This window comes from Chlamydotis macqueenii, chromosome 6 (assembly GCF_036417535.1).
Source record: "Chlamydotis macqueenii isolate bChlMac1 chromosome 6, bChlMac1.mat, whole genome shotgun sequence".
Classification (NCBI taxonomy): domain Eukaryota; kingdom Metazoa; phylum Chordata; class Aves; order Otidiformes; family Otididae; genus Chlamydotis; species Chlamydotis macqueenii.
In genome coordinates, this window is record NC_141561.1 from 5,911,920 (window position 1) to 5,925,732 (window position 13,813).

Genomic DNA, 13,813 nt, shown 5'->3' on the forward strand with positions numbered 1-13,813 from the left:
GCTGTTACTGCAGATTCTTTTTTTTTTTTTTTTTTTTTTTTTTTTCTTTTTTCTAATTCTTTATCTTTAGAACAGGTTTTACAATAGGGAATAGTTCTGATCAAAAGTCATCAGCCCAACATGGTCGGTAGTTGTGCAGAAACTACCATACTAGAAAAAGTGATTAGGCTTCAAACCCTAACTTTTTCTAATAAGTTGGAGTACATATTTAACATCAAAGAGGGCTGAAATAGCTGTAGAAAATAATAACATTATTTTGTGCCTGTATTTTCATCCTTATTCTGTATGCAAAATCATTCTTTAAAATTAACATAATCCAAATAAACTATTAGGTAAAAGCTCATTTACAGTAAGTAATTTTCGTAGACAGTATGAGAAGATGCATAAGACATCAGAAATATGATGTAGCTAGGCTGAAACTTAATGAACACAACTGAGAATTACACGGCTGTAGCATCAGCTATAGTGTTTTTTTATTCTCTTCTCTTAATCTCTTACACCAGATGGCTGCTTTCTGTTTCTTCTGGTTATCTCCACGTTCATTTGATCTTTAATATGCACCCCAGCATTGCTGGAATTTAACTCCTGTTAAGTTGAGAAGAATGAGAAAGAGTCAGTGTTAGTAAGCAACTCACCCTTGTTCCAGAATCTTTTAGGACATCCCTTTGTCTCATCTGCTTCTACTACCAGCTTCTTGGGAACAATCCCTCAGTCTGCATGATAACTCCTGTCATGTGCTTACCAGGTTTCAAAAAAAAAAAAAAAAAGTCTTATTCTAAACAGTGGCTCTTGAATAGTCCAGAGAAAGATAAGGGATTATGCTGTCCATGATAGCTGCTCTCCTTTTAAAAGAATATTTGGTTCCAGGCTTGTAGGCCAGTGCCATTAACCCTTGCAGTCTCCCAAGTAGAAACCGGAGATGTCCAGGTGTGAGAGGCTTCTTGACACAGGTGCTGAATAATCTCTGATTTACAATATGAACTTCTATCCTTAGGACCATGTTTTAGGATGTAGGCCTTAATGACAACTGTGAAATCATGCCAAACATACTACTGTTTTTAGTTTTAAAGTTATAATTAGTCAAGCCTCTTTTACATGTGAAGCTGAATATTGCACTAACTCTAGTTTTAATCAGTGGTGAAACACAGGAACAGCTAACAGCAAAGTAAGAGAAACATTTTTAAATTTTCCTTACAGTTGCATACTAGTATTGGTAAGAATACAGAGGTAACTTCATTCATTTATCTAAATCAGTGGTTTTATTTATCCTTGCCAGACTGCTGAGCAGCCATACCACAGGATGATCTCAAGCACCATTTTCACAGAAGGCTTTGGGACAGGACATCATACCATAGTTCGGCATGGAGTATAATAGCTGTATAATCTTAATTCTTCTTTTCCTTTCCTTTTGAATTAAAGTATGTAACATTTATTTGTCTCAGTATCAATAGTTCAAGTAGTTCATGCCTAAGTGCCTTTTTCTTAATGTAGGTAGCCTTAGACTTGAGAAAACAGTTTTGAAACGTTGACTTGTTTTTCTGCATTGAGCAGAACTGTCATCAGATCACTTAGAGCTTATCTTCTACAGGTGGACTTTGTCTTTCCCATGCAGTGTTTTTAAGTATTTCACCATGTTAAAGGTAAAAGTTACTTAACTGTAAAAGTAACGTACATCTGTGACTATGCAGCTGCTGTGAAAGATCATTTCCCTAAATCTGACTTTAATATCTCTTCCTTTTAGTGTCCAGAATTCAAAAGACCTAGGGGCATTGCTGTTGACTGGGTTGCTGGAAATGTTTACTGGACTGATCATTCCAGAATGCATTGGTTCAGTTACTACACAACCCATTGGACTAGTCTGAGATACTCCATCAATGTAGGTCAACTGAATGGACCTAACTGCACAAGACTCCTTACAAGCATGGCAGGAGAACCATATGCAATTGCTGTAAATCCTAAAAAGGGGTATGTATGTTTCAACGTTACTCTGTTTTGGTAGTTCAAACAAAAATGCAAAGTAGTGTAAAAGAAATAAAATTATGTACACAAATGTCTAAACCTTTCAAAGTCATTTACTTAACTTTTCTGCTCAATTTACTTGTGGGTAAATCAGAATCTGTTCTCTCCCATCTTTGATAGGTTGAAAGGCTCATTATAACTTTAATATTAGTGAAGTGTTTTGGGGTTCTCTATAGGCACTCAGCTTATTTGTTATGTTTAATACTTTTAGGATGATGTACTGGACAGTTATTGGGGATCGCTCCCACATAGAGGAATCATCTATGGATGGTACTCTGAGAAGGATATTGGTTCAAAAGAATTTACAAAGACCTACAGGTATACAGCTTATCCATTTTTCCTAATTACATGGTATCAGGATTTAACCAGGAGAGATGGCACTTGCTAGCTCAGTGTGCAAACATAAAAACCCTATGCTTTTAAAAATATATATTCTGGTTATTCATACACATTTACTAATAAAATTCTTGTGTTTTTAAATGATACATCTTAATATGACTTAGATTTTTGTAACAAAGCTTAAGATAATGATTTTACAAAGCAGTACCAAAGGAATATATATAATCAGTTAAAATATGATTTGTTCAATAACACTGAACAAGCAAAATCAATTAAGGGAACACTAGATAGTGCTGAGACACATTTTTTTAAGAATACATATGAAATCTCACTTTCTGAATACATTGCAAAATAGTATAAAACAAGGCTTAGGTATTCAAAGAAGCAACAACTTAATTATCTCAGTATTTTACAGAACTATTTTGAAGCTTGACAGTACATGTTGAGATCTTGTGAATTACCGTTAAGACTCCATTGGCAGGATAAAAGTAATTTTTATGACAAAGGAAATGATAAATCCAGAATGAAATGGATCTCTCTCAAATAGCAGCATCCTTTCTTGAAACCACAAATGATTTGCTCATGACCCATTTTCTCCTGCAATATTTGATGTTTCTCTAGGCTTACAATGATAAGTTATTATTGCATTGCAAATTAGGGGTTGTCCAACTTCGGTACATGTATATATTGAAACACAGGCTTCTTTCAAGAGGATGCCATCTAAATATCTCAGAAGCTGCCACTATCACAGCAACAAGTAGTAATACTTTAACAGACTGTTAAGTCCCATGCTAAGGTGGGCTTATGGTGTTGCGTATGCAAATTACACTTGAATGACATGATTAGATTGAAATATAGCAACTTAAATTACAAATGTGGTAAGGAAAGCTTTGAGGAGAGGAAGCTTATGCTCCTTAGGCAAGTAGGAGACACAATAGTAATAATAATAAAAAATACATAGTCAGTAGTAAATTTAGTAAGAAACTTCTGATTATTCAGACTGAAAGAGAACAGAATTTTATGTTTATCAGAGTTGTAACATATTCTTTGCTGAACTTCTTACATAAAGCATGATGAACATATCAGATATACAAATCATTAGATTTGGTTCTAATTGCTGGAAGTGTGCTTTTTTTGTCTCTTCTTATCAGTCAGATTGATTGCCAAGGTTACGTCCTATGGAGCCAGTCTGCACTTCCTTGGTCATTAAAGGGTATTTAAATACCGCCCCCCTCCCCCCCCCTTTTTTTTTTTTTTTTTTTTTTTTCTTCTGACCAGCAGTATTGGATTAATGAATTTATTAAATTTTGTAGGCAGTAATTGTATCAAACTTATCTGAAAATGCAAGTATTTACTTCTTCCCTGACTGGAAGCAGAACTGCAAGACCTTGTATTAATAAAATTTACCTTGATATATTTTTACATAGGAAACTTTCATATAAACATTTAACCGGGCCTCTGTCTCCTTACAAGGATGAATGAAATTAAATATTAGAAAAGTAGCAGAATTACCAAAAATGAGTAGACTTTGCGAAGAGGGAATCTCAGATTCCTTGCCATAGTATTGCATTTTCCTGTACCTACTGCCTGAAAACACTTTTATGGCGTCCTTCTGTGCTTTTCTTCCTTTATTTTGTGGTAGAAAGTAGATGTTTATGGAGTCTTTTAATTTTTTTTTGTCAGATTTTTCATACACATCCTTGTCTTTGTAGAGATAATGCACAGAAAGAGTCCAAGCCTGTAATATTTCCTCCCAAATGAGATTTTCCTATGTTGTTTAGATGAAATTTAAGATTTTACTAAACATCTATATTCCACTGCTCTTAAATTTGTTATTAAATGTGCCTTTCCTGTTTCAAGTAAGAGAGAATAAGAGTTTGAGCATTTGGGCTTGACTTCACAGGATTTTCATTAAAATGACTATCACACGATTGCTGTATGTATAAACAAAAAGAATTACTTTCCTACATTGTGTTATCTCTACTACTGTGAAAGATACAGTGACAATGTTATTTATTTATTATTTGATACTTAAATATTCTTATTAAAATGTAAATAATAGTTTAAAGCTAGAGAGTAGGAAGCAGTAGGACTGCTTCTACAATATTCTCCCTTACAGGTACCATGTATCACACAGAGTTGACACATTGTGATTATCTTTTAACAGAAATTATTCTTTTTAGCTCTATGCCTGAATACCAGAGTTTCTTTTAGATTTTTTTTTAATGGAGTTGCCTATGTAAATATATTTCACTGCTCTATGCGTCAAACTTCCTCCACTTCCTCTCATCTATCTGTAGCTGATTAATTTATGAACTTTAAAGAGGAGTATTTTTACTCTTATGTGTTCTTTCTTTTGATGTATTTTTTTCTGGCTTACCTACTTACATAAATAGGAAGAAAAATATTTTTTCCCATTCTTATTAAAAATACACTACAACTTCAAAAGCTCAGAATTAAATTATTTTATGGTTCAAATATTTTTTTCAGGCTGAAGCTTTTGACATGACCTGAAATGACATATTAATCATTTAACCATCCTCTATGAAACATAGGCTACTTGATTTAACTATTTAGTTACTGCCTAGAGGCTGGGAGTCCCAATGTTATCTACTTTTATTCTCGTTTGTGCTCTCAATCACTCTTGTTCTTTCTTTTCATATATATGTGAATATATATACATCTGTCAATGTTGCTGTTTAAGTCTTGCAGCACTAATGTAATTAAAATAATCTGATTTTTAATTCTGTAGTAATTACTGCATGTGAAGTATTGGTGATAATTATATACTTGTGGAAATAGTATAGGTTAGAACGATTCTATGAAATCTGCCTGCCTTGTTTTTAACGTGTGATCACACTGGTGCTACTGCTTACAAAGCTATTGACATAATAGATTTTTTTGTTGGTAGAACAAATTACAGGATTAGATTCTATGTTTAATTCCCACCTGGTATATGTCCCTACCTGCTGAGGATAATGAGTCTGAAAAGGTACTGACCTTGGAAGAGTAAGTTAAAGAAAGTAAATAAAAAAACACCGTTGCCTCAAGAGGAAGGCTTAAGCAGAAGGTGTTGTCTTTTATTCTCCTTGGTTTCCAGTCATGTTTTTCATCATCACCATATTTTGTGTTCACAAGAATATGAACAATATAAAAATGTACAGTTACATAAAAATATTAATTTTTTTTCAGGTTTTATATACCTATTTGAGGTTTATTTTCTTCATAGGTCTCGTAGTTGATCAGTTCAGTCAGCGTTTGTTCTGGGCTGATTTTGAATTATCCGTTATCGGCAGCGTTCTTTTTGATGGTTCCGATTCAGTCGTCTCTGTGAGCACTAAACAAGGTACAAAGAGCTTTTATATAGCATGATTTTGATTTTATTTTATTTGGCTGAAGTTTCAGTATTCAGAGAAACTATGTAAGCAAAAAGCAGTGATTATTAAGTAATAGTAATTGCTTTTGTTAGATAATGCTTCATATATTATCTAAATCAATAGATATTTAAGATAAGAGAATTTTAACTTTAAGATAATTGATAAAGTTAGGGGAACAAAGATTCAGTGATATGGGCAAATCTCCAAGTTTGTTATGTAATAATTAGCTTAGGTATAATCAAATAAGATTGTGGTTAATATTTACGCTTGACCTCACTTGAACTTCCACAGCAACAGGAGCACCTTGACTAGTTAGAAATGAGCGCTGTCTGCATTGCGCAGGGATTGTGTAGTTTATAGAATTGACTTGAATCAGTCCTGGGAAAAATAATGGGTTTGGCTTTCAGGTCAGTAAGTAAGCACAGAATTTTGCTAACACAATGTGAATGAGGAAAATTCCTTTCATAAGAAAAGAGATTCGGGTTAAGCAAACTTTGTTTTTATAAAATTACATGTTGACTTTTTACAATTTGATAGTATATGCAACAATATGTGAAATTTGAGTAGAAAAGAGAGGAAACATTAAAAAAAAAAAAGAAAAATTTGAAAGCAAGGTTTTTGGGAGGATTTCTCCCTGAACAGTTTGTAGTGGAGTTTTATCGGGATGATACTACACGTAGTGCTACTGAGCGTTTTAACCAGTGATCTGGAATTCACCAGGGGGTTCTGGAAGATACTGGGAAAAATCTCCCATAATCCAAATTGAGCAAGACTAGATTTAAATAATCTTATCCTAGTTTAATAGCATTTTATTTCACAATTTGGATCAATATACATGGAAGTATTCGTTTCAGGAAGGATCACTTTGAGTGTAGGGATCTGACTAAAACTTCCTGTCACACTGAACCACACCATGTAGATACGTGACAAGAGATTTTAGAAGACAATGACTCCTCCTTGTAACATTGCTTGCAGCTCCTTTGGTTACAGTATTTCATGCTGGCTAGGCAGTAATCTGTCATAAAATACATGCTCAGTGCTTGTGGCTGATACGAAGACTAACAGATTATCCTAGCTTGTGTTCTAATGTGTCTCAATAGTCATTTGTATTTTAAGAATAAATGTGAGGATATTCTTCAAGGGGGAAAAAAAAAAGACACAACAGTGCTACAGAATAGAAAGCATGTGAGTTGATGGCTTTCAAAATATTTTATAGCATGAAAGGGCTACACTACACTGTGCCAAACGCAGGAAATTTGGGGTTTATAAAGGGGAAATGTGGAATGTAGAGACTGTTGCTACCATACATAGCACTTAATACTGAAATACATGATCAATAAAGCGGTGTCACCTTGAATCTCCTGTTGACATTTGTAGTAACTATGGAAAAATTAGAGAAATAGGACCAAAAGAAAATTGGGGGAGTTTAGAAATTGCTTTGCAATGAGACTAAAAGCTTCAGCCCATTTAATTAAACAAGGCAAAAATAATGGTTTAGAATTAACAAATATTTGTATTGAAATAAAATAATGAGTACCAGGTATTGATAGAGTGGAAAAACAGATAAAGGCTGATACTTTAAACTAAATAAATACAAGTGAAATATAAAACCTTTTTTTTTTTTTTACAGTAAGTGGGGATAATAGGAGGAACAAGGTGTTATGAGGAATGATGTATTCTGTTTCTTTATGGCTTCAAATCAAGAAAAGATGCATCTCTGGCAAAGAAATTTTAGTCAGAAGCTATTGCCTTGTTACGTGGGTAAATATGTGAAAATCTACAGGCAGTTGTGCATAGGAAATCCAACTGTGTGATCCAGCTGGCACTCATAGCTCTTTAAATGAGGAACTGGTAGAGTCTTAACATTTTATTTTGCATTAATTTACTCTGATTACAAATTAAAATAAGTGTAGTATGAAAGCCAGCATTTCAAATATATTGAGAAGGAGCTGAAGAAATGTTTTGTCAGAATAGTTTTTATATACAGCAAAATAATCTGCTGCTTCCTTGTCACATACTTCCAGTCAAAGTGTTCCACCTAAGTATGTTCTAATTAGCTAGTTGTTACTGTAGAGTTTCCCTACTTTTCAATAATTAACCAGTTTCTGAGGTTGAATTGTGTGGAAAGCTAATTCAGAGCTTGAGATTGTAGTTGCTTGTAGTACAGGAAGAGTTCCTTTTAAGATTGGTTTTTAAAGGCAATCTTTGTGGGTACAAAACAAGCTGTCTGAATAGTAATGTCTTTAGGTGGTAATTGCAATAATGGAATTGAAGTTATTATTAAAACAAAGTTGTTTATTATTTGAATATGAATATGTGTTTGTTATTCATTTTTATTTAAGGTTTACTGCATCCACATAGAATTGACATTTTTGAGGATTACATATATGGAGCAGGTCCTAAAAATGGTGCATTTAGAGTACACAAATTTGGCAGGAGCCTTGTAGAATATCTAAGTGTGGATGTTGATAAAGCAAAAAGTGCCTTGATTTTTCACCGCTACAAACAAATGGACTGTGAGTAAGCATAATTACTTTAAACTCAAGTTCACCTCATGGGGGGGAAAAAGTAACCAAGTTGTATAAATGTAAAACAGAGCCTGATTGTACAAACTGAAAGTAGATTTAGCCATATTTCTTTATATAAGTTTGATTTAGATTTTTTGATGCATTTTCTCTCATTTGAAAGGACATTGGACAAATGCTTTCCTTGTGTACCCACCCTGTAAATGAGGTATAAAAAAATTAGGAGAGAGCTCAATGCAAATATCTCTAGCAACAACCAGAAGAGGTTTTTCACTGCATATTACCAATACATTTTTTGTTACCGTAATAAATTCTATCCTTGTGTGAGTCTTGCACTGCCACTTGGGTGATTGTGTTCACTGACTTCAGGCTGTTGATATCCTGGAAACTGGAAGTGTATAATAAATTTATATATCTGATTATTTATTTTTCCTACTTCAAGAACACAATGTAATTCTTAAAAAAAAAAACAAAAAACAAAACCAAAACAACAACAAAAAAAAAAACAAAAAAACCCAAAAAAACCCAATATGTTTAATATTTTGTCTTTTAAAACAGTGCCTAATCCATGCTTGGACCTGACATGTGAATTCATTTGTTTACTCAACCCTTCTGGTGCAACATGTGCTTGTCCAGAAGGAAAGTCATTGGTGAATGGAACATGCATTGATCAGAGCCTCTTAGGTAGGTATTGAAAACTGCACGAGAACCAGAAAATGAACAACTGGTCAGTTTTTGTCACTGCAAAAGTCTAGGCTGTCTGCAAGTCAAGAGGTTTGTGATGTTATGCATATTAGTTATAGAATCATAGAATCATAGAGTGTTTTGGGTTGGAAGGGACCTTTAAAGGCCATCTAGTCCAACCCCCCTGCAAGGAGCAGGGACATCTCCAACCAGATCAGGTTGCTCAGAGCCCCGTCCAACCTGGCCTGGAATGTTTCCAGGGATGGGTCATCCTCCACCTCTCTGGGCAACCTGTTCCAGTGCTCTACAACTCATTGTAAAAATTTTTTTCCTAATAGCTAATCTAAATCTACCTCCCTTTATTTTAAAACTATTACCCCTTGTCCTATCGCAACAGGCCCTACTGAACAGTCTCTCCCCATCTTTCTTGTATCTGAAATTGAAATGAAATATGATTAAGCAAAATCTCTGATTAAAAAAAACCTGGTTTATATTAATCAAAAACAAAACTGAGCTTTCAGCTGAACTGATGCAAGATGATATTTAAAAGTGAATGTGTGTATACATCAACCAAAAGAAATTTGAAAAACTCTGAAGTGTTTTAGATTCCAAATTAAACATTACTCATTCAGGAGAAAAAAGAAACCTTAAAGACCATCAAAAAACACTTCTGCCTAGACTGCAGCAATAGTCAAAAGGCATTAAGAGCAAATAGTAATGACTTTGAGGTAACAGGCAAAAAAAAAAAAGGAAAAAAAACAACTGAAATATTTTTATCTAAAATTATATCTTTCAGTAACATCTATAATGACTAATATCGAGACATGGGAAACTAGACTCCTTGATAAAACAGCTACTGTGTTCTTGCTATATTTTAAGGGGGGGGGGGCGGAAATCTTATTTTCCTTAGAAGGTTATTAAGTACTCTAAAACTATTGTCACTCTAATTGAGGCCAAACCTAAGGTGGTCAGACTGCTGGAATGAATTCTTAGCCAGCTTGAATTTTAAAAGGTTCTAGAAATCATAGAATAGGATTTCTTACATGTATGAGAAGTCAAAATGGATTAGGATGTTTTTCTAATGTTTAATTCCAGGCTCAGAAGTGTAAGTAATACATATTTTGATGAGATCCTCACTACTTAAAATGCTCAATTTAGCAATTAAATTAATTTACCTGAAATGTCATCATCCCATGGAGAAAATCTCACCTATTTATACTGCCTATTCTTTAAATATTGAATTAACATGGCTGTATTTTAGTGGTTTATGATGTGGTATTAATAAAATTATCCTGTCTAGCAGCATTTCTCTTTCTGCATCAAGAAATTTAAGAATAATTTAGAGAGTACATCAGTATTAGAAAACTTGTCTTAGATAACAAACCCATTCATGTTTTTTGCTTATGTAGGAGTACATGCATTTACAGTACCAACTTTTATATATACTACACTGTGCTCTAGCAAAAATACAGTAACTGAAAACTTCATTGCTGAATACTCTTGGCTGAATATCAATGTGTATTTATATAATAATTACACAACTCTGAAATTTTAAATTTAGTTTAAATTTGGTTTAAAGCAATTTCCACTGTTAGAGGAGAAGTGATTTCACTGAAGTAGATCTAACAGAATACATGAGTATACTGTACAAGATTTCCAGCTCTTGAGACAAATCAGCCTAAACACCATTTGTCTTCAGAGAGCATCCATCCTCCCTGCCCCTCCAAGTGTCAGCTCTTTCTTCATCTCAGACGGATGTTTGTCAAGATTTTCTGCTGATACAGTGCCACCTAAAAATTATTTCAAATGACCCATGTACCAAATCCCGTCATTGTTGCCAATACTGTCGTGGTTTCACTAGGATGAAGCAAATTTTCTTCCCAGTAGTTACTGTATTTTGGATTGAGTATGTGAAGAACATTGATAATAGTGATGTAACTGATGTTGTTAGTTGTTGCTAAAGAGACAAAGCTTCCCAGGCTGTGCTAATGTGCCAGTGCAAGAAGCTGGGTGGGGTATAACCAGTACAGTTGACCGAAATTGGACAAAGAAATTATTCCATACCATAGACATCATGCTCAGTGTAAAAGTGGGGATTGGCTGGTGGGCAGCTCTCTCATTCTTTCTCCTGCTGCTCGGGATGATTCCGGGATCAGTTTTAGGTTTTGTTTCCATGATCACTGCTTGGGACAGGCTGCATTGGTCATCTCAGGTGGTGAGAAATTGTGCATTGTTCATTTTGTATATATTATTATCCCTATATTTGATTATCATCATCTTCCTTTGCTATCTCAGTAAACTGTCTTCATCTCAACCCATGAGTTTTTCTTTCTTCTGGATTCTCTGCCCCATCTTGCTGAGGAGGAAGAGAATGAGAGAGCAAGTGTGTGGTGCTCAGTTCCTGACTGGTGTTAAAATACAAGACCCATAGTTACTACTTAGATGTTGAAGAAAGGACAAAGACAAGACTATTGTTTTTTTCACTGGTGATTGGTAGTAATTTGAACCCATAATTTCAATAATGCTACAGTTTTACTAGTGGAGTGAAGAACTATGCCATGGTAGAGTTTTCAGGAAGGTATGTTTTTATTAGAAAAAGATCTGAAGAGGCTTTTGAATTATTTCACTACTGCTTGTGAATTTTTAAGTATAGGCAGTAAACACCTAGAGAAGTTGTTTTAATATATTGATAATTTTCAGTATCTTCCTACAACTGCGATATCTGTTACATTTTTTTAAAGGGCTGCTGAATAAGTGTTTCTTAGTTTTCTGATTACACTTATATCTCAAGTAATGCCTACCATAGGCTTATTTGTACTTTTTTTTTCTTGTATTTTATTTTTGTAATAGTAGATTGCAGGTTTTGGAGCCTCACAGTTTATAAATTATGAATTGAAACAAGTCTCAGTATCATACCACATGACCAAGTGTATGTTTCTGCACTGTTTTGATTTTTTTAAAAAGTACGAAGTGAATGTTAAATGTTTGTCTCGTGCTGACGCTCCTTTTAGGATTCCAAGGATCAGCAGATATTCCTGGAAAGATCAGAGTTAACCTTCAGATCAGCATCTAAATTAATACAGGCTTATAATTAATGGCTGGCTGACAACCCACTTACTGTTAATAGTTCACTAATATCCTGCAAACAAAAGACAACTCAAGTTCTAAATCAGGTTCTTTTCCTTTAGGTAGTAATACAGAGTGGAATTACGAAAAAAAAAAAAAAAAGGAGCTGTAGTCTTTAGTCTTCCTTTCCTTTTTTGATGAAGAGCTAGAAAATGTGTATTAAATATTCCAAACCACCATGGCCAGCAGGTTAAGGGAGGTGATTCTCACCCTCTACTCGACTCTTGTGAGTACTGTGTCCAGCTCTGGAGCCCCCAACATAAGAAGGATGTGGACCTGTTGGAGTGAGTCTAGAGGAGGCCACGAAGATGAACAGAGGGCTGGAGCACCTCTCCTGTGAGGACAGGCTGAGAGAGCTGTGGCTGTTCAGCCTGGAGAAGAGAAGGCTCTGGAAAGACCTGATAGTGGCCTTTCAACACCTAAAGGGAGCCTACAGGAAAGATGGGGGGAAACTCTTCAGCAGGGCCTGTTGTGACAGGACAAGGGTTAATAGTTTTAAAATAGAGGGAGGTAGATTCAGACTGGATATAAAGAAAAACTTTTCAAGATGAGGATGGTGAAACACTGGCAGAGTTTGTCCAGAGAGGTGGTGGATGCCCCATCCCTGGAAACATTCAAGGCCAGGTTGGATGGGGCTCTGAGCAACCAGTTCTGGTTGAAGATGTCCCTGCTCCTTGCAGGGGGGTTGGACTAGATGACCTTTGAAGATCCCCCTCCAACCCTAACAATTCTATGCTTCTAACATGTTTAAATCTAGCCTTATATTGTCTTTGTTGTCTCAGAACATTTTTGGCATAGTTATAGATGTTAGTAACCCAAACCAGCAATTCCTGCCTTTCGTGGTTGTCAAAACCTGTGTATTGTGTAACAGTGACCTAACAGTAATCCAAAGGGAGGTTATATAGCCTTTTGTGTGTGTGTGTGTGTGTGTGTGTGTGGTGGTTGTTGTTCTGCAATAAAATGCTGATCCAAAGTCAGCTGAAATATTCCTTTTGATTTTGGTGGTCTTCTGGTTTGTACCTAACAGAATGAAATCCAGAACATTTAAATTTGAGACATGAATATCCGTGAAACACTTCTGATGTATTCATTTGTCTTTGTTACTGGTTTAACCATAATGCAATAGTTATACAGTAGATAGGTTACAGTGATTTATGTAGATTATATTTTATATGTTCAAAAATACACTACCACTGATTTACAGATCTGAAAATGCAACTTTTCAAGTCTCTTTTAGTGGATGTCATTCATACAGCAAGAGCACTGAGGTGTACTGGTTATTTTGTACTTGCACAGCAGCTATTTCAAGTCTTTTAGTTTCACAAATTAGTAGTAATTGTGGATATCAAGAACTAATGTGACTAAACTGTACTTTTTGAGTAATACATAATTCAAGTTACAATAGTAAACAGTAGTATACTGAACATTCATTATATTTTTAGTGTCTTTAAGTCTTTTGGGTCTTTTAAAACATAGTGAGGAAACTAGTAGTAGATTTCCATGACTTGACATAGTCAAAATGAGACAGCCATCTCCAGTTCCCATCCAACTTGAATAGTGCTCCCAGGAGAGTCTGTGTTTGAAGATTCTGTTTTGACAATGTATGTTTCTATACTTGTGAAAAATGCCTTCCAACAAATAATGATTACTTTCAACATTATTATGCCATCCTTCATTTTGGAAGATTTTGCCATGACTATTGTAAAGATGCTTTGCATGCTTTGTACAATTTTGTATTAGTCG

General features: G+C 34.7%; 1 protein-coding gene across 1 annotated transcript in view; it reads left to right on the forward strand.

Annotated features, from left to right (window-relative positions):
• The window catches only part of LRP1B (LDL receptor related protein 1B), a 579,931-nt gene that overhangs the window by 522,703 nt on the left and 43,415 nt on the right, over positions 1-13,813 (forward strand). The window contains exons 80-84 of the mRNA XM_086750558.1: positions 1,742-1,965; positions 2,231-2,337; positions 5,588-5,704; positions 8,078-8,251; positions 8,819-8,944. Of these exons, the coding sequence (XP_086606684.1) occupies positions 1,742-1,965; positions 2,231-2,337; positions 5,588-5,704; positions 8,078-8,251; positions 8,819-8,944 (748 nt within the window). The remainder of the gene's footprint in view (positions 1-1,741; positions 1,966-2,230; positions 2,338-5,587; positions 5,705-8,077; positions 8,252-8,818; positions 8,945-13,813) is intronic.